At 36.9% G+C, this 23,854-nt stretch overlaps 1 protein-coding gene across 1 annotated transcript in view; it reads right to left on the bottom strand.

Annotated features, from left to right (window-relative positions):
* The window catches only part of DDHD2 (DDHD domain containing 2), a 64,363-nt gene that overhangs the window by 3,558 nt on the left and 36,951 nt on the right, over positions 1 to 23,854 (bottom strand). Inside the window, exons 5-20 of the mRNA XM_019662960.1 lie at positions 18,816 to 19,198; positions 17,292 to 17,519; positions 16,296 to 16,486; positions 15,242 to 15,331; positions 14,586 to 14,706; positions 13,371 to 13,460; positions 11,633 to 11,768; positions 9,570 to 9,778; positions 9,218 to 9,285; positions 8,239 to 8,361; positions 7,018 to 7,113; positions 5,226 to 5,354; positions 4,963 to 5,118; positions 4,598 to 4,700; positions 4,286 to 4,456; positions 3,435 to 3,597 (exon numbers count right to left, since the gene is read on the bottom strand). Coding sequence (XP_019518505.1) covers positions 3,435 to 3,597; positions 4,286 to 4,456; positions 4,598 to 4,700; positions 4,963 to 5,118; positions 5,226 to 5,354; positions 7,018 to 7,113; positions 8,239 to 8,361; positions 9,218 to 9,285; positions 9,570 to 9,778; positions 11,633 to 11,768; positions 13,371 to 13,460; positions 14,586 to 14,706; positions 15,242 to 15,331; positions 16,296 to 16,486; positions 17,292 to 17,519; positions 18,816 to 19,198 — 2,457 coding nt within the window. The remainder of the gene's footprint in view (positions 1 to 3,434; positions 3,598 to 4,285; positions 4,457 to 4,597; positions 4,701 to 4,962; positions 5,119 to 5,225; positions 5,355 to 7,017; positions 7,114 to 8,238; positions 8,362 to 9,217; positions 9,286 to 9,569; positions 9,779 to 11,632; positions 11,769 to 13,370; positions 13,461 to 14,585; positions 14,707 to 15,241; positions 15,332 to 16,295; positions 16,487 to 17,291; positions 17,520 to 18,815; positions 19,199 to 23,854) is intronic.

Here is a 23,854-nt window from a genome sequence, read left to right as displayed (position 1 = left end):
CTGCCTCGCCCAGGAAGAGCACAATGATGGTGCCAACTTGGGCCAGTGAAGCAACGTCCTCCACAACTAGACTGAAGAACAAAAACGACAGCGACTTGTCTGTTCCCCTTCCCCCAATTCCCCACCGCTGTTCCCATCCCCCCAATTCCTCAATAAAAATATTTTTTTAAAAAATAACATTCAGGCTGCAGTCAAAATGGAAGAGAGTAGGTAAATGTGCTCACCTCCTCCCATGACCCCATCAAAATTACAACTAAATTACAGAACAATCAATTTGGAGAACCACCTGAAGACTAGCTTAACATAACTCCTATAACTAAGGATATAAAGAAGAGGCCACATTGAGACCGAATGTCAACTGTAATTGAAAAAATAATTTTAAAAAATTTTAATTAAAAATAACATTCATGAAGGATTGCCTTAAGGGTATGTGGCTCACACATTTCTCTAGATCTACGGTTCAACTTTTTCTGAGTCATGAATCTATTTAAGAATCTAATGAAACCTATGAATTTCTCCTCAGAAAAGATCACATATACATATATACCCAAAATTACAAACAGATGTCATTGGATTCAATTTTTTCATCCCCCACAAACTACATACACAGACCTCAGGTTAAGAAACTCCTATGCCAAGAAGGGGGGATTAGCTAAACCAGATATTAAAATGGTGTGACCCTGGTACATAAAAAAATGGATCAAGAGAAAAAATAGGAAATTCGGAGATAGTCCTAAATATATATATAGGAATTTAATATAATAAAGTTACAATTTCAAATCTATTCTCTGTGTTGTAACAACTGGATAGCCATCTAGAAAATGACTTGGGTTGATCCACACCTTATTAGGAAAAATTTGAAATGAATCAAAGATTTCCATGTAAAAATGAAACCATAAAATATCAGAATACACTGTGGTAAGGAATATTTTGGAAAGTAAATGAGACCTAAGTATGACACAAATCCCAGAAGCCAAAAAGGAAAAAAACAAATTGGACTACGTAAAAATAAAAATTTTCTAACTTAGCAAAAACCAGTGCATGCAATATCAGACAAACTGGGGCAAAGGTATTTATTTGCAACTCATGTTGCAGACTAATCAATAAAAGACCAACATTTCAATATAAAAGAGAATAAAGGGTACCAATAACTACCAGAAAAGGAAATAAAAATGGTCCTTAAATATATGTCAGGATGCTTCAATCTTATTCATAATAGGAGGAATGCAATTTTTTTTTAGTATTTAGAATAAAGGCAAGATTTATTCAATCTGAAGAAAAATAGGAGCATAGGAGAAATGCAATTTAAAACTACAGTGTGGGGCCGGCCGGGTGGCTCGGTTAGAGCATGAGCTCTGAGCAACAGCATCGCTGGTTCAATTTCCACACAGGCCAGTGAGCTGCACCTGAGCTGAGCTGCCAGCGGGCAGCCGGATGGCTCAGCTGGTGAGAGCGCATGCCCTTTACAACAAGGTTGCTGGTTCAACTCTTGTGTGGGATAGTGGACTGCGCCCCCCCCCACCCCCCGCACTGCAACTAAGATTGAACACAGCACATTGAGCTGAGCAGCCATGAGCTGCCGATGGGCAGCCAGATGGCTCAGTTGGTTACAGTGTGTGCTCTTAACAAGGCTGCCAGTTAGACTCCCGCATGGGATGGTGGGCTGCAGCCCCCCGCTGTTGCAACTGGATTTGGAACTGAGCTGCACCCTCCACAACTAAGATTGAAGGACAACAACTTGATGTGGAGCTGATGGATCCTGGAAAAATACAATGTTCCCTTCCCCAATTCCCCAATAAAATCATTAAAAAAGAAAAAACTACAGTGTGCATGATACATACACTGAAAACTACAAAACACTACTGAAATTAAGACCAAAATATACTAGGCCGGCCGAGTGGCTCATTTGGTTAAGGGCTTGCTCAAGAGTGCGAGCTCTGAGCAACAGGGTTGCCGGTTTGATTCACGGCCTGAGCTGAGCTGCCAACAGGTGGCAGGATGGCTCAGCTTAAAAAAAAAAAAAAAAGACCACAATATACTGAGAGAGATACCATGTTTGTTGATCAGAAGACTCAGTATTACTAAGATGTCAGTGCTCCCCAAATTCATCTAGAGATACAATGCAATCACAATCAAAATGCCAGAAAGCTTTTCTGTTAAAATTATCAAATTCATAATAAAACATTACCTCTATGGAAATCTAAAGGACCTACAATAGCTAAAATAACTTTAATAAGAATAAAGTTGGAGGACTTACAATACCTAGTCTCAAGATTTATTATAAAGCTACAATAATCAAGACTGTTTTATTGGCATAACGATAGACAAATAGTTCATTGGAACAAAACAGAGCCAAGGCAATTCAATGGTTTCTCCATCTCAATAAGCTTTTCAACAAATGTTGCTAGAACAACTGGTAGCCATATGCAAAATAATGAACCTTAGTCCTTACCTCACATATTAAAAAATTAAATCAAAATGGATCATAGACCTAAATGTAAGAGTTAAAACAATATAACTTCTAGACCACAGGAGAAATCTAAATGACTCTGGATTTGGCACAGATTTCTTAAATATATCAAAAAAGCAAAAGCATCAATAAACTGGACTTCATCAAAATAAAAAACTTTTGCACTTCAAAACATACTGCTAGAAAAATGAAAACCAAACCACATCCTGAGAAAACGCATTTACCTGAAAAGGACTTGTAACTAGACTATAGAAAGAACTCTTGGAACTTAATAAGATAATCTAATTTTTTTTAATGGGGAAAAGATTTGTACAGATAATTCACCAAAAAAGATGTATGGATGATAAACACATGAAAATATGCTCAATATCATTAGTCATTAGGGAAATGCAAATTAAAACCATAATGAAGTACCATTACAACTCATTTAGAAAGACTAAGAGACAAATCATAAGATTAATCACACCAAGTGTTGTAGAGGATATAGAGAACTGGACCCCTCAAATACTGCCGATGGGAATGGAAAATGCTGGCAGAAAAACTGTTTGGCATGCCTTTTAAAAATATTCTTACTAGCCAGTCTACTTCTAGATAGTTGCCCAAGAGAAATTAAAGAATATGTTCATACAACGTCTTACACACAAATGTTCATAGCAGTTTTGTAATAGCCCCAAAACTGGGAACAACCCAAATGTCCATCAACGGGTGACTAGCTAAACGAATTGTGTTACATTCATACAATGGACTACTTACTACTCAGCAATAACAAGAGAATTACCGATACACACAACATGGGTGAAAGAAAGGAGCCATACAAAAAAGAGTATATAGTATGATTCCACTTGTGTAAGTCATGTGCAAACTAATCTATAGTGACAGAAGGAGATCAGTGGTTCCCCAGAGATTGTCAAACAATCAGACCAAAAAACCAAAACCAATAAAAACAAAACCAAACGACACTTACCAGTAACACAGATGGCTTTGTAAAGCAAATAAATACTCATTGAAACTTTCAATGGGCTTCTCCTGCAGCACATAGTCAATGCGCTGGCCTCCATTCAGCATTCCCACATTGATGGGGGGGACTTCTTCTTTGACTACCACCGAGGTCTCTTCTGTGTTAACTTCTGGATATGCAGGAACAATAATAAGACCCTAAAAGCTTCCAGCGGTCAAACGTTGTCCCTCTCCTCAGACTCCAAGTTAGATGCACGCTCTATCAGGAAGCTCTCCCCCATCTTCCTGCTCTCAGTCCCTTAAAGCTTCTCCTCAGGTCACAATGATTTTGTCTAATCCCTTTTTTTTCTTTCCTACACCTTTGATAGCTAATTAATTTGCCTTTGGTTTGTAAACTAAATACAAGCAGGGATAAAACTCTATAGGCAGTTGAAAACTAAATCGAAGGAATGCAATGTCATCTGTGGAATTAAGAGGAGAGTATCCTAGCCACTCCCCAACCAGGAAAATAAAACTGACCTATGAATGCCCAGACATGCCCCTTTAAAAGCAAGGTGCTTCAGAGGAGGCTCTTTACATCACCCCCATCGTTCCCAAGCAGGGGATGTTTTAAAGCCTCATTACCAGCTGCTCAGCTTCTCTTGACACTTTTCCTCACAAATAATATTTTTCTATAATATGGGCTATTTAATGATAGAAAAGGCTACCAGAGCTGAAGGCCCATTAGGACTCATATAGTATTGGTCCTATACAATAAAAGGGCAAAGTAAGAAGTCCTTGGGAGGGTAAGAATTGCACGCCATGGAGTGCCTCTTATCTGGCCTGATGTAGGAAATCAATGTGTACAGTGTCACTGACCACTAGGCTTCTCTGAACTTGGTTCAGGTTCTGCTTCAGCTTCTTCTGCAGTCTCTGAAGCTTGTAAGGCAGGATATTGTGCTCTGGTGAAAGACTTCCAGGCCATCCGCAGCGAACCTAGCAAGTTGTTCTTAAGGTCCATACTCACCCTGGTCCACCCTTCTCTCAGTTCTGAAACACATATGAACAAAGAACATTACATGGTTTACAATGAGTTTAGGGTCCAACACAACTTAAACAAAGTGAATGAGGCCCAGTCAGTTTGCACTGACCAGAAGGTCTGGAATTATCAAGTTCTGTACTCAGTCTTACCTAAGTGCATCCGCTTCCTGCCTTTATGATGTGGAATCAGCATTGGCTCAAATTCCACTCCTGGAACCACCATTGGTTCAATCCTATAGGCCACAGGATCAAACTATACAGGAAAAACAATAGCTACATATACCTCTGCTGAAGAAAGATACTCTGAGGAACTGTGTATCAGGCAAGAATAATTATAAGCTCATTTAAAAAAAATGTACATTTCTGCCCCATCACTTCCAGATTCATACTATTATAAATTATCTCATTACTACAGTATAGTGTATAAAAAAGTAAATCAACACAACAGAAAATCATATGCTCTTTACCATTAAACACTAAATTCAGGTAAAACCACAAGAGCTGTCAATGCTTACAGGATGATAAATATTGAAGAAACCTTTGCATGTTGGAAATTTGTAGCTGGGATCAATTCTTTTTAATCCTCGGACAGTAAGGAACATTCCAATGGGAGATCCAAAGGCAAAGAATATTTCTGGTTTATAGATGAGCCGGGGGTATTTTACAGACACCTGAGAGGAGAAAATAGAAGCATCTCTCATTAATAACAAAAGTTACTTCTGTTCATACCATACAAATGGCAGGCAATAAAAGGACTAAAGAGAATCAGTATTGTTACCTGCCCAATGCCAACATCTAGATAGTCATCATTTCCAGCACCATCAGTACTACCGCAGAACTCTGATTCTTTGGGGATATTACACATATTCACCCCTGAAGATGACTGCAGACTTGGTCTAGAAATACCCTAAAGAACAAAAAGTAGTTCTGTGGAGCTGCTATGTAGTAAAAATATCCAAAGGATTATATAGTTTTCTACTGGTTTGAAAATATGCTTGGAGACGTTTTGAAATGATAGCCAATTCTAGGAAGCGTCTCAGAAAACAAGATAAAGCTGAGGAAAACGAAAGTTGCCTTAAATTATGAATTGATATCCCTACATGATCTAAAATGATGTAAGCTGTACACAGCCACTTGGGCAGCGTTGAAACTTTAGGCAACCATCAGGAGAGGAAACAATAGTGGAGCACTGTGGAAAAGAATGCTGAGGACTGCTAAGGAGTTCATGAAGCGCTATGCCTTTCTAATTAAAGTAGAACATCTCTTGTGGATACCCAAGATGCAAATAATGAGCCTTAAATAAGATCTGAGCAACCTGCTAAAGAATTGAAAAATAATTAACTACAGTAAAACTATGGATTGCGAGTATCTTGGTTTGCAAGTGTTCCGCAAGACGAGCAAACATTCCTAATACATTTTAACATGGTAAACGAACGATGTCTTGCAATATGAGTAGTTTGTTTCTGAAACGAATTATGTTCACAAACCAAGGTATTACTGTACGCAGATTTGGAAAGGAATTCAGTGGCCAACAAACCAAATGTACAAGTAGTGTTACAACATGGACAAACACTGTGTACCTTAGGCTAAATGAAAGAAGCCAGTTATAATAGGCTATATATCATTATGATTCCACTCACATGAAAAGTCCAAAATAAGAAAATCCATAGACAGAAAGTAGATAAGTGGTTCACACGAGGGAACAATGGGAAGTGACTGCTAATGGATATGGCGTTTCTTTATGTGGTGATAGAAACATTCTGGAAGTAGATGGTGGTCATGGTTACATAACTCTCTGAACATATTAAAAACAACTGAACTGTATACTTTTAAAGGGAAAATTTTAGGGCCGGCCGAGTGGCGCATTGGTTAAGAACTGGGTTGGGACGCCAGAGGGCCCCGGTTCGGATCCCACATGAGGGCCAGTGACACTGCCCTCCACAGCTAAGATGCTGAACAACAGCTCAACCTGGAGCTGGGCTGCCGTGAGTCGCCGGCGGCAGCATAGGCTGCAGCCCCTGTTGCATTGGGTTGCCATGGGCTACCGTGTGTAGCCAGCAGCCAATATGAGCGGCCGGCCAGCAGCCGCCATGAGCGGCCGTCCAGAAGCCGGCAACAGATCTGCCTCGCCCGGGAAGAGCACAATGATGGTGCCAACTTGGGCCAGTGAAGTGACGTCCTCCACAACTAGACTGAAGAACAAAAGGACAGCAACTTGTCTGTTCCCCTTCCCCGATTCCCCAACGCTGTTCCCTCCCCCAATTCCCCAATAAAATCTTTTTTAAAAATTTAAAAAATTAAAAATAAAGGGAGAATTTTATGGTATGTGATATTTCAATTAGTTATAAAACAGAAAAAGGGAAAAAAATGAAATAGGAGGAATCAAGGAAAGATAAGACTTCTGAAGCTAATAACATTTTTAAGATATCAATAAACATGCTTTATTTCTAAAAAGAGCCAAAGATCAATTAACAAAATTGTTTAGCACCCTAGACCAAACATCTCACAAAGCACAAGGATACAAGGCTGTCAAAAATTGTTTAATCCTATAAACTATATTAAGCACATACCATTGAATGTTTTCTGGTCCTAAAGTAGTTTAATATCTTCTTTCTTGGTCCTAAGGGAATTCCCATTTCCTGAAGATCTTTGTCTGTACATAAAGCCTAGGCATAGAAAATTAAGTATCTTTCTTATTTCTAGGAAGAATAAAATCAATTAAATGACCTGTTCTCTGAAAAGATTAAGATGTAAACACTTTGTTGTTCTTGCTTTATATTACTAGGGCTCCCTAGTGGTACATCATTAATAACTTAGAGAAGGAAAAATATTTTATTCATAAAAGAGCCTAAAGAAGAATAAAAAATAATCATACTACAGTATCAATGCTATAGTTAATATAGGTAATAATGTATTATTGCTATAAAAAAACCTACAGAAGTAGGCTTTTCACTTCAAGACTTCCATACTCCCTTGATTTCTATGCTCACTTGGATGTCACATTCCTGAGAAAGATTATATTCTGACTCATGGACACAAGCAATAAGAACATACAGCAAACACAGAGCATGAAACAGACTAACGATCCCGCTGAAGTGCTCCTCACCTGATTAGGGACGTCTTCCTTCACCCTCCCTGACTAGATTAGCTAATTCTATTATACATGCTTATACCACTGTGTACTTTTCCTACTTAGAACTTACCACAATTGTAAATAATTATGTGTTTGAGTAAATAATTATGTGTTTGAATATTTAATATATGTCTTTTCCAGTAAACTATAAACACTATGAGGTTAGGGACCATATCTGTCTTATTCACCACTCTATCTTCAGTACTTGGTATAGTATGTCTGATTATAGTAAGCATTTACTAAACACTTGTTGAATGAATGTATCGCAAACCTGAAAAAAAAAAAACACAGCTAAAGTGGCAAAAAAACAAAAACAAATAAACAAGCAAATATCAACAGTAGAGCTCTTGAAAGTATAACAGGAAATAAAAATTGGAATAGTTATTCTTCCTCTCATGATTTCTGAGCTGTGCTGTTTTATAGTCTTTATTGCTATATGTTTAGCAATATGGCTCCTCTGAACTTTGAACTCCCACAAAGCAAAGATCACTTGATATGATAAAAAACACATAAATAATGCTAAAGAACACTACTAATGATAACAAAGTATTTATGACTAAAATGCTTCTAAAGGGCAGGCTCTTAGTAAGCAGTATGGTGAAAATAAACAATAAAAATACTGAATATGATATAGCATAAAGTTTTAAAAGATTTTTACCAGAGCTTCCTTATCTACTTTCTCCTTCTCAAAGATACTAAAGAATTCAGAGAGTTGAAGTTTCTTCAGCTCTTCCTCTAGCGTTGGTGTGTCTCCTTGATCCATAACAATATTTGGCGAATCCTAAAAATTAAATTGTAAAGCTCATATTCTCTAAATTCATTTATCTTTTCCTTTATTAATACTATTTTGCAATTTAAAAACGTACTATATAAGATTCCCACATAGAGATGTATCTTTAAATAAATTGTAATTTACACAAAATATAAATTAAGAGATACTGATCTCTAGGTTTTTGCAACTTCAGTTGAAACAGTATGTTTTTAAGTAAATGAATGAATGAATGATTATCGAAGTATTTTTCATTATCATTAACAAAACATTTACTGAGCTCTTATTAGGGAAATAATATTTATGATGTAAAACAATCTAAGACAAAGCCCCTGCCCTGTAAGAACTAACAGTCCAACAGGAGAAATATGACACTTACATAAAAAAAGAAAAAAATACAAGACATTACATGCTAAGTACTAATTAAGCACTATAGATAAGTGTTCACAGGACTTTTTTTCACTAAGAGATGTTTAAACATCAAGTCCTTCCACTGCTTTCAAACAGGATTTTCTATAAATTATATCAATTTGCATTCAACTCATTATTCATTTCATCATATGCAAACTTCATTTCAGCTCAAAGATTTTATAATTCTAATAATAGACCAGTAGTGCATATTCATAATGGAAAACAAGATATGTATAGTTATTTTAGAATGTGCCAAACATTAGAAGTATATTACTACCTTGCTCCTATCACCCAAGAATGACAGATAATTACAAGTCTGTTAAAATTAAAATAAATATAAATTTAATGTTATGGTATAAGATTAAATAAACTAAGTGAAAAACAAAAAATAAGTCTAAAATCTAAAATTCCTTACTAAGAAAAACTACAAGAGAACCTATCTAAACATCTAAATTACCTTTTCACTGTCAATATCCCCCAAAGAATCTTTCTGATTTGTTAGGATATCAAACAATATAAGCGAACCTATAAGTAAAATAGAAGAAAGAAGGGACAATGTCTAAGCATTAACACTAGATAGCTGTCTTTTACATAAAAAAGTAATAAGCCAATTACCCATGTAGCAAAATCTACGAAGCTGGGAATCTTTCTTTCCAGTCCACCACCACCCTTCCAACCCTTCCAAATCCCAGACCAGTTCTAGACCACTGAATCTGATACTGAAAAAAAAAACAAAAATTTTGTACTTTAAAAACAGGTGTCCTAAAAATGTGATAGTCCTCTCTGGTTACAGAGAATTCATTTGTTACCTAAACTATGACCAGCAATGGATACACCCCCTTTGAAATCAGGGTTCCTCTGCAGAAAAAGTGTATATATTCTGTTCATTTCAGAAGCAACTGTGTCCACAATAGTCTGACAGTAGGTGGGGCTATTGTAGAAGAAGACATCCAGAATTGTGTCATTGGTGAAGTGCCTTAGGCGGTTAATGCTCGGCAGGGTTATTCGCTGCAAATCTCTGAAAAAAGGAAAAATATTTTAAGCAGAAACCTAAATACATTCCATAACCTCCTCTAAGTTATTATCCAGCTTAGCCTCCAAGCTTAGACTTAGATATTTAAAGATACAAGAGGGGAGTATCAATTTATGGGAAATACAGAGGACAGAGAGCCATGTTTAATGAAGCCAAAGGGATGTGATCAACAAAATTCAGTGTGAAAAGCTCAATAAGACAACTCAGTTTCTTCAATACATAAATTGCAAGAAAATAAGAGATGGAAAGGTAATCAAGAGGTTGAAAGAGACTTAAAGACATATCAACTAATTGTAATTTATGGACCTTATTGGATCCCAATTTAAAATGTATGTATGTATGCATTTGTGTTTGTTTGTGTGTGTGTGTGTGTGTGTGTGTGTGTATAAATGACATTTATTAGACAATTGGAAATTTGAACACTATATTTGCTGATATTAAGAAATTTTTTAGGTGTGATAATGGCATTATAATTATATTTTACTAAAAGTGCTTTAAGGTATACAAACTGAAACATTTTAGATGAAATGATATCTATGATTTGATTCAAAGATAATACGGTGGAGGGATGGGCAGTAGACAGGGGTATGACAATATGGATGGGGCAGAACTGGCCATGTGTGAAGGCTCGCTGGAGCTGGGTAATCATAATCAGTACATGATGATTCATTATATATGCTACTTTTGTGTACAGAATTCTCTATAATAAAAAGTTTTAAAAAAGAAAAGATACAAGAGGCTTTCCTTAGAATTCTCAGCATTTCAGCTTTTTGATCACAAGTCAAATGGTAAATGGGATCAGCTCTCAATGCAGAATTTCTAAAAGCTGAAAGAAGGTGAGACTGCTAGATGCCAAAGGCAAACAGAACTCGGGTCTCACAAAAGAAAACCATGCTGACATTATCTAAATCAAGCTCCAGTTAAAAGTTTCTCCAAATTCCCAGGAAGATTCCTCAAAAATTCAACAGTTTCTGTAGTTTAGAGAGGTCTATGTGACCTTAGTCATCTCTGAGCATCAGCTCAAATATGAAAAAATGTGAACTCCATACCTAGTAAAAGCAACATGGCAATGGAGCATGTGGCATATGGAATATGCTCAAATCATAGGGCATTAAGAACTGAGAGACACAGAATCAGGAAAGCCATTTCCAAGACCAGCATGGAAATAATGCTACTTCCTTTGTCTTCCAGAGGAGCATCTCCTAATTGCATCCTAGAACTGTATTATGGCCACACTTCTTTCTGGAGAGCCCATAGTTGAATATACTTAATATAAGACAACCTTCTCTGATATTACCATAAAATTTACAAACAAAACTATTGGACTTGTAACTTAAGAAAGCCATCACTTAAAAGTTGTTGTACCAATTATAACTTGTTATAAATGCTAATAATGTAAGGTTGGGGGACTTCCTTTTGTTTCCCAAATTTGAACAAATACTATCTAAATATGATCACAAAAGGAAAAACAAAATACTGTGTATATCTTGAGATAGGTTGGCTTTTGACCTCTGAAGACGGAAATGCTTATACACTATAGGAAGAAAGCAATGTTTGGCTTTAACACTAAAGCAATAATAAAGCTGTAATAGTAAATGCTAATGAGCTAGTAAAACATACTAGAAGAAAATACATACAGCTCTTTATTCCTAACTTGGATTAGTTAGCATTTAATAATGTATCTCTAAGAAAAAGGCACAGAAGTACAAAAAACTTTTTGCTGAACAAAATTTTAAATATACAATCAATCAGCTATAGCAGAAAAGTCCCTAAGCATATCCATGATCAGAAAACATTCCAAACACAGTTAACAACTCAAAGGTGTATGGTATTACTCACACATCCACACCAGTAGAATGCAAAGGACTGTGCCAGTTGACAGGAAGAAATTCTACCCTTCCAATCTGCTGATTTTCTTGGGCTTTCTTAAAATGTGTTTGTAGCAGGCTCAAGGAAACACTGCGAAAATCATTAACTGGAAAAGAAATTTAACTTATGTATCAACAGTGAAGCAATGAATTTGCAGAATTAAGATACAACAGATCAGAAAATTATACTCTGTCTACATTTGCTTAAAACATGTTTACTTGAGTCAAAAAGAGCAAAGTGGTATTCAGAAAAATTATCAATATATACAGGAAAAGCTGTTCCTTTAATATAGAACTTGCTTTTTTTTTTTTTAAGCTGAGCCATCCTGCCACCAGTTGGCAGCTCAGTAGCCGCTCAGCTCAGGCCATGAATCGAACTGATGACCCTGTTGCTCAGAGCTCGCACTCTTGAGCAAGCTCTTAACCAACTGAGCCACTTGGCCGACCCTAGAACTTGCTTTTACTATACAAAATATTTCATCAAAGAAAAAGCTAACTTCAAAACTTCTAATGTGTCATGGAAACTGTTTCAATTAAAAATTGGGGGCCAGCCGAGTGGTTCAGTTGGTTAAGAGTTGGCTTAAGAGCGTGAGCTCTGAACAACAGGGCCGCCGGTTCGATTCCCACATGGGCCAGCTGCACCTGAGCTGAGCTGTCGCTGAGCTGCCAACAGGTGGCAGGATGTCTCAGCTGGTGTAACAACAAGATTGCCTGTTCGATGGTGGGCTATGCCCACCTGCAACTGAGACTGAACTTGGCACCTTGAGCTGAGCTGCTGCCCGGATGGCTCAGTGGATAGAGCGTGCACTCTTAACAACAAGGCTGCTGGTTCAACTCCCGCATGGGATGGTGGTTACGCCCACCCACAACTAAGATTGAACACAGCACCTTGAGCTTAGAGGCCACGAGCTGCCAACGGGAAGCCAAATGGCGACTGGTGCCCTCCACAACGAAGACTGAAGAGCAACAACTTGGCTGGTCCCCCTCCCCAATTCCCCAACACTGTTCCCCTCCCCCAATTCCCCAATAAAATCTTAAAAAAAAAAAAATTGGCCTTACAGTCAGATTCCTATTCTAACTTTCTGGTCCTTATAAATAACCACTACCTAATATTTTAGATTAAGAAAAAAAAATACACACTGCTGTTTGAAATTCATATTACATCAATATTAACCCTCTAAGAAGGTATTAATGCTTAGAAGCATTAGCTAGTAAGATAAGACTCCCAAGTTAGGACAATTAGACTTTGAATACTACCAAGTTTTAGAGGATATTATAATATTACCTTTCAAAATCAAGTTATACTAATGACCTAACTATTCCAATTAGAATATGAAGAGGTTTACCACAGTATGAATTACAAAAATGACTGAAGCTTCTGTTATTCATTTAAACTATGTCATTTTACAGTCCCTTTAAACTTGGAATGGTTAGACATAGGATCATCACATCATAAAACAATTTTATAAGGATTAAGTGCTTGTTCACTCAAGAATTATTAACTAAGAGTATACACTATTAGCCTAAGGAATTTACTAGTACTTTAGGTCTAAGCTGAAAAGCTTTACTACCTTGCCACCTGTCTTTAGCTCTCCAAATCCTCTTATGCAGCTAAGACAACAAACTAAAGACAATACTATCTCAGCTCACAGGAGCACTGACTGATATTCCCCTTAAATGATCTAATCTTATATGCTTTGCAAACTTACCACACTGTACAATGCTTCGAAAGCGGAGATCACAAGCTGGTCCAATCCCATGGACTACAAAAACCAAGTGGTCTATTTGTAAAGGTTCCCCTATAAATGAAATTAAAAGAAAAATTATTCTACATAAATAATCATTATTCTAAAATCAAACATTCACAATGAGTAGGTTATAAAGATAGTGAAGTTAAAATATAAGCAGATAATTTAAAGGACACAAAATAGTCCTATATATAACTACTTAGTAAAAATACAGTGATTTTACTTTGTTTCTAGTTTATCTTAAATTAAGTCTGTGAGAAAATTTTTCAGGTTTCTTTAAACTTTTTACTTTGAAATACATAACTGCAATCTTACAGAAAACTTGAAAGAATAGTACAGAAACTCCCATGTACTTTTTACAGATTGAACACTTTAACGTTTACCACATTTGCTTTATTATTCTCTTTATATGTATGTGTATACACACATATTTAGTTTTCTGAACATTTGGTACATCACCAGATTGTACACATACCTCTCTATAACCCTTTAATATTTTAATGTGCATTTCCTAAGAATATTCTCTTACATAACCACAGTATAGTTATCAAATTCAGGCAATTTAACATTGATAAAATAATTTTACCTAATACTCCACTTTTATCAATCATACCAGTAATGTCTGGTATGTATTTGAAGTCTGAAATTTTAAACCCATCTTTTTAAATTATAATAAGTCTAAGACCTCATCCAAGATACAGCTATCGCTTCTGCAAGATAAAAGGAATTTCATTATCCAGTTAAATATATTATAAAACCAACCATAAATGACACTAGCTAGCAATGGATAACCACCAAGGTCCTACTGAAAAACAGTTTTCCCTAGTTGAAAATCTTCAACAACAGAAATTACCAAGACTAAATTTCTAATCAAACAGGTAGAATCACACTTCTTAGAATTAGGACTAAATCAGTTCATTTGTATTTAGTGAATTCCTGATTAGTACTGCCAAGTTTTACACATCACACCATATAGTCTTAGAAACTTTAAAAAAGATTTCTATATCTATTAAGATTCTTAGGAGATAAAGTGATGCTAATCTTAACGCAGAATAAGTTCATATAACTAACGATCATTTTTAAGCCTTGAGGTAATCCAAATCCATAGAAAAAGGTCATAATTTAAGTCGTAAATTAATGAGTATACCAGAAGAAAAAAAAAATGATTAACATTACCACAATGAATGTCAACAGAGATGTTCTCAACTCCTCTTTTCACTGTTCTTGGTCGACCCTGCTCAGTGGGTGTTGAACCCCATTCATCAGACCCTGCAACTGGCTGGTAATGTACCATAAGCTTAAATAGAAAAAATCAGAGCAATGAAGACATTCTACATTAAAGACATCTCTGAGGGGCAGGAACATGTCTTTCAAAACATAATACATAGTCAAATCTCAACTGGAGTTTTGATAATGGAACTCCTACAGCTTGAAATGAGAACTCTGAAAATACATTAGGCTAACGTACACTTTTAAAATCTTATAATTTTATTTGTCAATTATACCTCAATAAAGCTAAAAATAAAAGACAAAATATATCAGGCTAAAAGACTTTCAACAATACCCTACACATGGAAGACATGCCACATAATGCATCAGTGATATTCTGTATCTACAGTGGCATAATTTTCCCTAAGAAAATTCTTGTATAAACTAAAGAAGGTAAATAATAATAATGGCTACAAGTTTTAAGTATCATAATTGTGAATGTAATATACAAATTCCCAAAGGTTATCCTAAGTAGACGCTAGGAAAAAGAAACCAATTAAGTTCTTAGTAATGCTATTAACCTTTAATCCCAACATTAGAGAAAGGCTTTTAATTTGCTTTACCTTTGGATTGTGTAATATAATAATTTCTCTGTTGGGAGACTCCAGTTTCTTTTTCCATTCATCCAGAGTTACAGCAAGCATGTAAGTTTCCTTAAAAGAAAAAACATTTCATTAGATTTCTCTTATAGCTTTTCTATTGAAATTAAACTTTTTCACAAGAATACTGTTAGATAAACAGTTATAATACAAATATCCTACTCCAATTTATCAATTTTATTTTTAAATTCTTTTAAAATTACAATAGATAATAGTATAGGACAAAGAAAGGGCATCACTTCTAACATCTAGACTGGCGGTGAAAGCTATTCACATTTTGATATATTTCTTTCAATAACAATTAATGCATGTAGTTTTCCTCAAAATTAGGACTGTATTACATATATAGCTCTTTACCTAGATTTACCAAATTTATTTTTAAATTCTTTTAAAATACAATAGATAATAGCACAGGACAAAAAAAAATTGTTCCTCATTCCATCTTACATGTGGCTCTGAAGTAAAAAATTGAAAATGAAAATAAAACTATCATAGTTTCATTTATAAAATTTTTAAAGGATATTGTTTACATAATGGTGATATCATTTGTTTTACAGGTCTTGCAAAACTTCAAGGGACAGGATTGGCTCTTCTGTCTCAAAAGTTTGCCCAATCCCTGGTCTAGACTAGAGATAATCATTGTTCACATTTTGATATATTTCTTTCAATAATATTAATGTCCCACTCCAACTTAAAGAAAGCAAATTTCAGATTGTTTTCAGAGCAAGAAAAATAAAAGGAAAAAAAAATCCTGTGGTCATAGTTTAAATATTAACAATGATCATTATTGGGGAAAAACATTTTTAACTTAAATCACAACAATTTCCATAGTTAATTTTAAAATATGAAAATAAAACTCCTTTATCTGAAACTAACTTGCAAAAAGAAATGCTATAAACTTTGATGTAGATAGAACCAAACTCTTTCTAGAAATTTCACAAAATAAGTCACAAAAGGAAGAAAAGTCAAAGAAAGAAAAAAAATTTTTTTAATGTGTAAAAATGGGTCAAAGGAATACCTCTAATACTTGGCTGAAGCTCTCCGAATAGGGAACATACTTATTATCTTTGTCTCCCTTGTAAAACCAAGTACATCGTCTTACTTCTGATGCTAGCTCATCCCAGTATACAGCATACCGCATCCTCTCCCCCAAATGAACATCATATCGGCCCCCATCAGTGGGGACAACTCTCCCATTACAATCTTTTCCTATCAAGGATTGAAAAGAGGAAAAGAAGTACATATATCAAAATAAACATTCCAAAATACAGTTCTGAGTTATAATCTAAATAATGTTACGAAACACAAGAATGAACAAATTTCTACTTGGCTAAACATTAAACAAAATGGAACTGAATTAATATCTCTTTTTCACTATTTTCACAAACTGTCAAAACCATTTTTGGTTTTAATGAAATATGAAAAATATAATACCCAAACACTATTTTATTCTTTTTCTGAGGAGAGAGAGTGTCACTTAAAAAAAAAGTACGTAAGAAGGCTTTTCTGAATTTTTGCTTGAAGGATCCAAAAGGTAAATTAATGACCATGACCATCATGATGATAAAGTAGTAACGAGCATCATGTTTCATTAAAAAAGTGACAAGTTGAAGAATTCATTCTTTTTGCAATATGAATGTGACACTGCCTCCCCCACACTCTTTATAAACAAAAACTGAAATATAAGCTAGAACATAAATATTATTGAATCTATGCAGAAATTACAATAGGTACTATTTTCAAAATACAGACCAAATTCTTAAATCTTATAAATTGGCTGGGTAGTAATTCAGAGCTTCTATGGGGTTGTCGGAAAAGTCATGACGCATTTTTGCAACGACAAAAAGGAAAAATACATCATGACTTTTCCAACAACCCAATACATAAAAGTGCTATAGGTGGTAACTAGAAAGAAAATCTAAATTTCATTTTTAATAGCACTCACTATAAGGACTATTATAGTTTGAGAGAGATGACAGTCTTAGTCTATCACAAGTCATCATTTTCATCCTACCAGAGCCATATGCCTTTTCCAGCTGCTGTGAATCCTCAGAATTGAAAGGAATCCATATCTCCTTAGAATCTATTATTTTACAATAAAACCAATGAGGGGAAACTGGTTCATACAAACTGCCAGCATCCATGTCTAATAGCTCAAAAGAACTACATGAGTTTGGTGATGGGGATGGATCTGATTGGGTGGCCTGTTCCTGGTGTGATTCCACTGATGACATTTCGCTCTCTAAAAGACAAAAGAAAACTATCAGAAAACTCTCTAAAAGACAAAAGAAAATTATTTTCCTTCTATTAACAGTGTAATTGCACGCGCGCGCGCGCGCGCGCACACACACACACACACACACACACACACACATACACACACACAAACTAGTCACTTTAAGGAGTCATTTCTAAAACAAAAACAAAAACCAACAATCTAAGGGGGCTCCACATTTTAAAACAGAAAAAAAAAATAACATAATAGTTACATTTAGGGGGCGGAAGAGAGGGCTTTAAACAAAATGCTTCTTGTAGTCAGACCAACCATTTTGTACTGACCTCCCAATTCTCAGAAAATTGCACGGTTTTAATAAGACAACAAGTTATAAAACAAACCCAAAAGCACAAGAAACACATGGTCAAAAACTTGATTGCAACAAAACACTTGAGCCAATTTCCAATCTAAGTCTAGTGCCAAAGGCAAAAAAGTTACTCTGTCTTAATAACACCGAGGTTTTAGGCTCCAGGCCCCTAACATTACACAATTACATGATTACTGGAATCTTAAAATATTGAAAATAAAACTATTCACTTAAGAACCAGTTACTTTTTGTTGATCCTTTAAGTGTGCTTAATTAGGACTGTGTTCCTAATGCTGAAAACACAACCTTGCCTGGGGACACTTGCGCAAGCGCACACCCACTGACACCGTCCACAATCAGGTAAGAAGTTAACAGGTGAAAGCCTCCTTCCCTCAAAGACGACTCTGACCTATGTGTTTCTACCCCTTCAACATTTAGATCATCAGCAAACCTAACACTGCAGACATCAAAAGTATAGTCAAACTCCTCTGAGGGAAGTGCGCACAGTTACCGGTGTCTCAGGCGGAGGGATGGCAAACACCTGGCCTCCTGCGAGAACGCTCTCCAGGCTTTCGGCCACTTGACCTTTTTTCCTAGCACAAATTTACCTCAGCCACCTGTCCCTTCTCCCACATGACTCCGGGCCTCCTGCAGCCCAGATCTGGGACCCGAGAACTCGAGGACTTGCCTAGTCCCGCCGAAAGGCGCAGGGCCACCAATGGAAACAAGGTAATTTGGGGCGCCGTTGTTAAAAGGGAGCCCGGGCCGCTTCCCTGGAACCGAAGTCATCCCCACCCCACCGCGGCTGGTCCTCCCACCACCCCGTTTCCTCCCTGCCTCCGGCATCGCGTCCTCCTCCGTCCCTGACATCTGCATCCCGCAGTGCCTCCAACCCGCACCCAGATCGTACCTCCCACAGTCCAGCCTCCGACCCCAACACGCCATCGCGGACTCACCTGGCAGTCCCGCTGTCTTCCACGCTCTTCTGCCCCCGCTGAGAGGGGCACGACATCCCGCGGCGGCCTTTACCCCGAGCCTAGGCGGGGCGGGGCGGGGCGGAGCGTGCGGCTCCGCCAGGCTCGCGCCCACACTGGGCTCCACCGCGCTCCCAGCGGGCGAGCAGCGGGCCAGGGTGCCGAGAGCAAAGGTGAGGTGTCTGGGACCGCGACACGAAAGCGTCGGATGGAGCGAGAACGGCCTGAAGGGAACTGCCAGGAAATGTCGCGAGATGTGGAGGGAATCACGCGAGATGTGGCTCCTCCTTGCGGGCAGGGAGCCGCAGCGCCGGGCTTGCGGGTCAGACGGGCGGCCTGCCCTCTGCTCTGAGCCAGCACGGGGTCTGAGGCCAGAGGTCTTTAGGAGGCAGGGATGCGGAAGACATCGTCACTGTAAAGCATTTTGAATTTCAGTAAAAGGAAGCAGGAAAGCCCAATCTCCTCACTTAATAGATGGGAAAACAGGCCTCCTGACCCGCTGATACTCTGGCTAACCCTTATCCTACTAAAGGGCCAGGGATAGTGCGGGAACCCACGGGAGACGCAGGGGTGCCACGCCCCCGTGAAAAATAGGATGATAGGGAGCTAGCAGCAGACCGTCACTTCTGGATTATGAGGGGAGTGGATACAGTTCGCATTTGCAAGGAAAAAAAGTTTATCTCTGGGGCTTTGCTCACTCATTCTTGAGTTTATTAGGATTTAGAAGCTGCCAAAACGTAACTCTAAAAGATGGAGAGGTGAGCTTGACACGATTTAAAAGCTGCAAGGGAGGTTGGAGATGAGATATTTTTGTCCAAACAAGATGACATACTGAGGTGAAAAGTTTAAACGAATTTCCCACAGTCATGAAGCTGAGTAAGTAGCCTTGCCTGGCTCTCCTGAGTATTAAGTTTTCTGGAGTATTAAGTTGGCTCTCCTGAGTACTAAGTTTTCTGGAGTATTAAGTTTAAGTCTCAATTCTTTTGGGAGAATAATTGAATAATAGGACACTTTCCTGTTTCCTGACTAGATTATAGGGCAAGGGTTTAGGGAATACTTTTCAGTTTTATTTATTCAGAAACCGAAAGAGGGAATTTTTATAACTACCGTATTTCCCCATGTATAAGACGCTCCCATGTATAAGACGCACCTTAGTTTGGGGGCCTGAAATTTGAAAAAAGGTATTACATAAAGTTATTGAACTCAAGTTTTATTCATCATAAAATTCATACAACTCCTCATCACTGTCACAACTCCCATCCATTAGCTTGTCCTCATCTGTGTCTGATGACGAATCACTATCTTCATATATTGCCTTGTCCTAAGTTCCGTCTATGGCATTTGAAATCTACAACCATTGTATAAAACGCACCCAGTTTTTAGACCTCAAGTTTTTCGGAAAAAAAGGTGTATCTTATACATGGGGAAATATGGTAATTCTCCTATAGGTTAACAACCACACACAAATATCCACAAGTTTATTTATACCTTCTCAAATTTATAACACCTAAATAACTTGTTCTCTACAGAGGATGATTTGATGTCCCATTCTCTAGGATTTTGTCAGATGATTATCACCTACTATCATAGACTAATAATAGTAATTAGCATTTACTGAGCTCTTACTATGTTCTAGGTCCAGGTGTAAGTATTTCACAAGTATAATCCAATTTAGTCCTCCCAGCAACCTGATGAAGCAGCTACTACTATAATTATCCCTATTTGTGGGGTAAAATGACTCACCCAAATTCATACTACCAGCAAATAATAGAGGCAGGATTATAAGTGACTTACCTAAAATTGGAGTCAGTTAAGTGACAGAGCTGGAACTTAATTTTGGTTTTCTATCTCCAAAAGGCAGAACTGGAGCTTCAGTTTAGGTCCTCTATCCCCAATTCCCATTGTATCCTCTATATTAGCTATTTTCAATATTTTTTGTGTCAGAACCTCTTTACAGTCTATTGAGGACCCTAAAGAGTATTATTTAGGTAGGTTGTGTCTATCACTATTTACTGTATTAGAAATTAAAACTGAGGTTTTAAATATTAATTTTAAAATAACAGTAAAAAATTCATGTAAATATTTTTATAGAAAAATAACTATTTCCCAAAATAATTTAAAAACCAAAGAAAAGAATGACATGTTTCACATTTTTGTGAATTTCTTTAATGTCTGGCTTAATAGAAAACTGTTGGATTCTCATATTTACGTCTGCATTTAATCTGTTACAATTTTAGTTTTGGTTGAAGTATATGAAGGCAATCCAGCCTCACCCATCTATGTAGTTGGAGAAGGAAAACGTATTTTAATACTCTTTTAATAATTGTGGGTATTCTTTTTAATACTACACTAAAATTCAACAAATGTAGCTTCTTAAAAGTTATTTGCAATGTGAAATCTGAAAATATATCAACGACTTTTTCGTACTCTGATACATTAAAATCTATTGATCTATCTTGCAGTTTGAATGGATCTTTTACCCATAAATGATTTATAACATTATACGTTGGTCATTTGGAAAACATCAGTTCACTTGAGCTACACAGTCTTCCAAATGCCAACGTATTTCATTATACTATATATATATATATACATATATGTGTATATATATGTATATATATACATATATATACATACATACATATATATATGTATATATATATATATATGTTTTGTGTTTTTTTTAATTACCACCAATCTGAAAAAATGCTTCAGGTATTGGGAAGCTGTCAAGGTCATAGCAGATCAAAGTTTTCCAAAATTCTACTACTTTTTTCTTGGAGGGTCAGATTTTATCATTGGCAACAAATACCGTCAGTTGTTTTCCCTGAAGTGACAAGCTCACTTTGTTTTTGTTGGGATTCAGAAGAGCCACCTCAAGGTATGCCTCAGTGGTATGTGGATTGTTTTGAGCTAAAGGCAACTGAGAACCTGTGGACTCAACAGAAACTTCTCCCCTCCCCCCTTAACTATCTAGAGGAATTTGAATGAGGAGCCTTGCCCATAATAAGAAATTATCAGAGATAAACTTTTTGGACCTACCTATGTGGCAGGGCAAACTACTAATCACTGTACATGTGCTCTCCCTGCAATGACCTTCTTTTTATTATTATTAGTTTCAGGTGTACAGCATAGTGGTTAGGCATTTACATAATTTATGAGGTGATCCCCCTGATAAGTCTAGTACCCATCTGACACTATACAGTTTTTACAATATTATTGGCTATATTACCCATACTGTATTTCACCTCCCCATGACTGTGTCATAACTACCAATTTGTACTTCCTAATCCTTTCACCTTTCTCACCTGTCCCCTCAACCCCCAACCCTTCTAGCAGCCATCAGTTTATTCTCTGTATCTGAGTCTGTTTCTTTGATTTGCTTATTCTGTTCTTTAGATTCCACATAGAAGTGAGATCATATGGTATTTGTCTTTCTCAGTCTGACTTACCTCACTCAGCATAATACCCTCTAGGTCCATCCATATTGTTGCAAATGGTAAAATTTCATTGTTTATCGCTGAGTAATACTCCATTGTATGTACCGTATTTCCCTATAGATAAGACTCACCCTTTTTCAAAAAATTTGGGGTCTAAAAACTGGGTGCGTCTTATACAGTGGTTGTAGGTTTTTTACTTGCATTTCCCGCTTTTTCACGCTTGTTGTCTTTGCACTCATTGTTTCGCACTTGTTACCGGTATATTATTACAATAGGCTAAGTTTTGCCACGTTCTGCCCAGAAATGGCTCAGAAAAGATTTTCGTACAGTGCTGAATTCAAGTTAAAAGCGATCCAGTTTGCAAAAGTGAATGGAAATCGTGCTGCTGAACATAAGTTTGGTCCTCCTCCAACTGAGAAAACAATCCGAGGCTGGCTACGGGAAGAAGAAACCCTACTGAAAACGCCACGGCAGAAGAAGGCCATGAGAGGCAATATATGAAGACAGTGATTCGTCATCAGACACAGATGAGGACAAGCTAATGGTTGTGAGTTGTGACAGTGATGAGGAGTTGTATGAATTTTATGATGAATAAAACTTGAGTTCAATAACTTTAATACATTTTTTTCAAATTTTGGGCCCCAATATTAAGGTGCATCTTATACATGGGAGCGTCTTCTACATGGGGAAATGTGGTATGTACTACATCTTCTTTACCCAATCATCTATTGATGGGCATTTCAGTTGTTTCCATATCTTAACTATTGTGAATAGCGCTGCAGTAAGCACAGGGGTGCATATATCTTTTTGAATTAGTGTTTTGGATTTCTTTGGATAAATACTGAGGAATGCAATTGCTGGGTCATAAGGTAGTACCATTTTAAATTTTTTGAGGAACCTCCATAGCGGCTGCACCAATTTGCAATCCCACCAACAGTGCACAAGGGTTCCCTTTTCTCCACATCCTCACCAATGCTGCTTTGTTGATTTATTGATGATGGCCATTCTGACAGGTGTGAGGTGGTATCTCATTGTGGTTTTTATTTGCATTTCTCTGATGATTAGTGACATTGAGCATCTTTTCATGTCTATTGGCCACCTGTATGTCCTCTTTGTTGAACTGTCTATTCAGGTCCTCTGCCCATTTTTTGTTTTTTTGGTGTTGAGTATGAGTTTTTTATAAATTTTGGATATTAACCCCTTATCAGATGTATCATTGGTAAATATCTTCTCCATTCAGTAGGATGTCTTTTCATTTTGTTGATGGTTAAAACTTTTTAGTTTGATGTAGCCCCATTTATTTTTTCTTTTGTTTCCCTTGCCTGAGGAGATATATCAGTGAAAATATTACTAAGGGTGATGTCTGAGAGTTTACTTCCTATATTTTAGGACTTTTATGGTTTGGGGTTGCAGTGACACTCTGAATTCCCAATGTGCCCTAGCTCAGAATGTTTTATATACCCATTTTCCCTGTCTTTGAACCTCTTGTGTATATGGGGTCTCTGACTCTCACATATGTTGGGTTCCCATATGCACAAAATTAAATTTGATTTTCTCTTGTCAGTCTGTCTCTTGATTTTT

This window comes from Hipposideros armiger, unplaced genomic scaffold (genome assembly GCF_001890085.2).
Source record: "Hipposideros armiger isolate ML-2016 unplaced genomic scaffold, ASM189008v1 scaffold_384, whole genome shotgun sequence".
In the NCBI taxonomy this organism is placed as follows: domain Eukaryota; kingdom Metazoa; phylum Chordata; class Mammalia; order Chiroptera; family Hipposideridae; genus Hipposideros; species Hipposideros armiger.
This window is presented reverse-complemented; position numbering and strand designations above follow the sequence as displayed.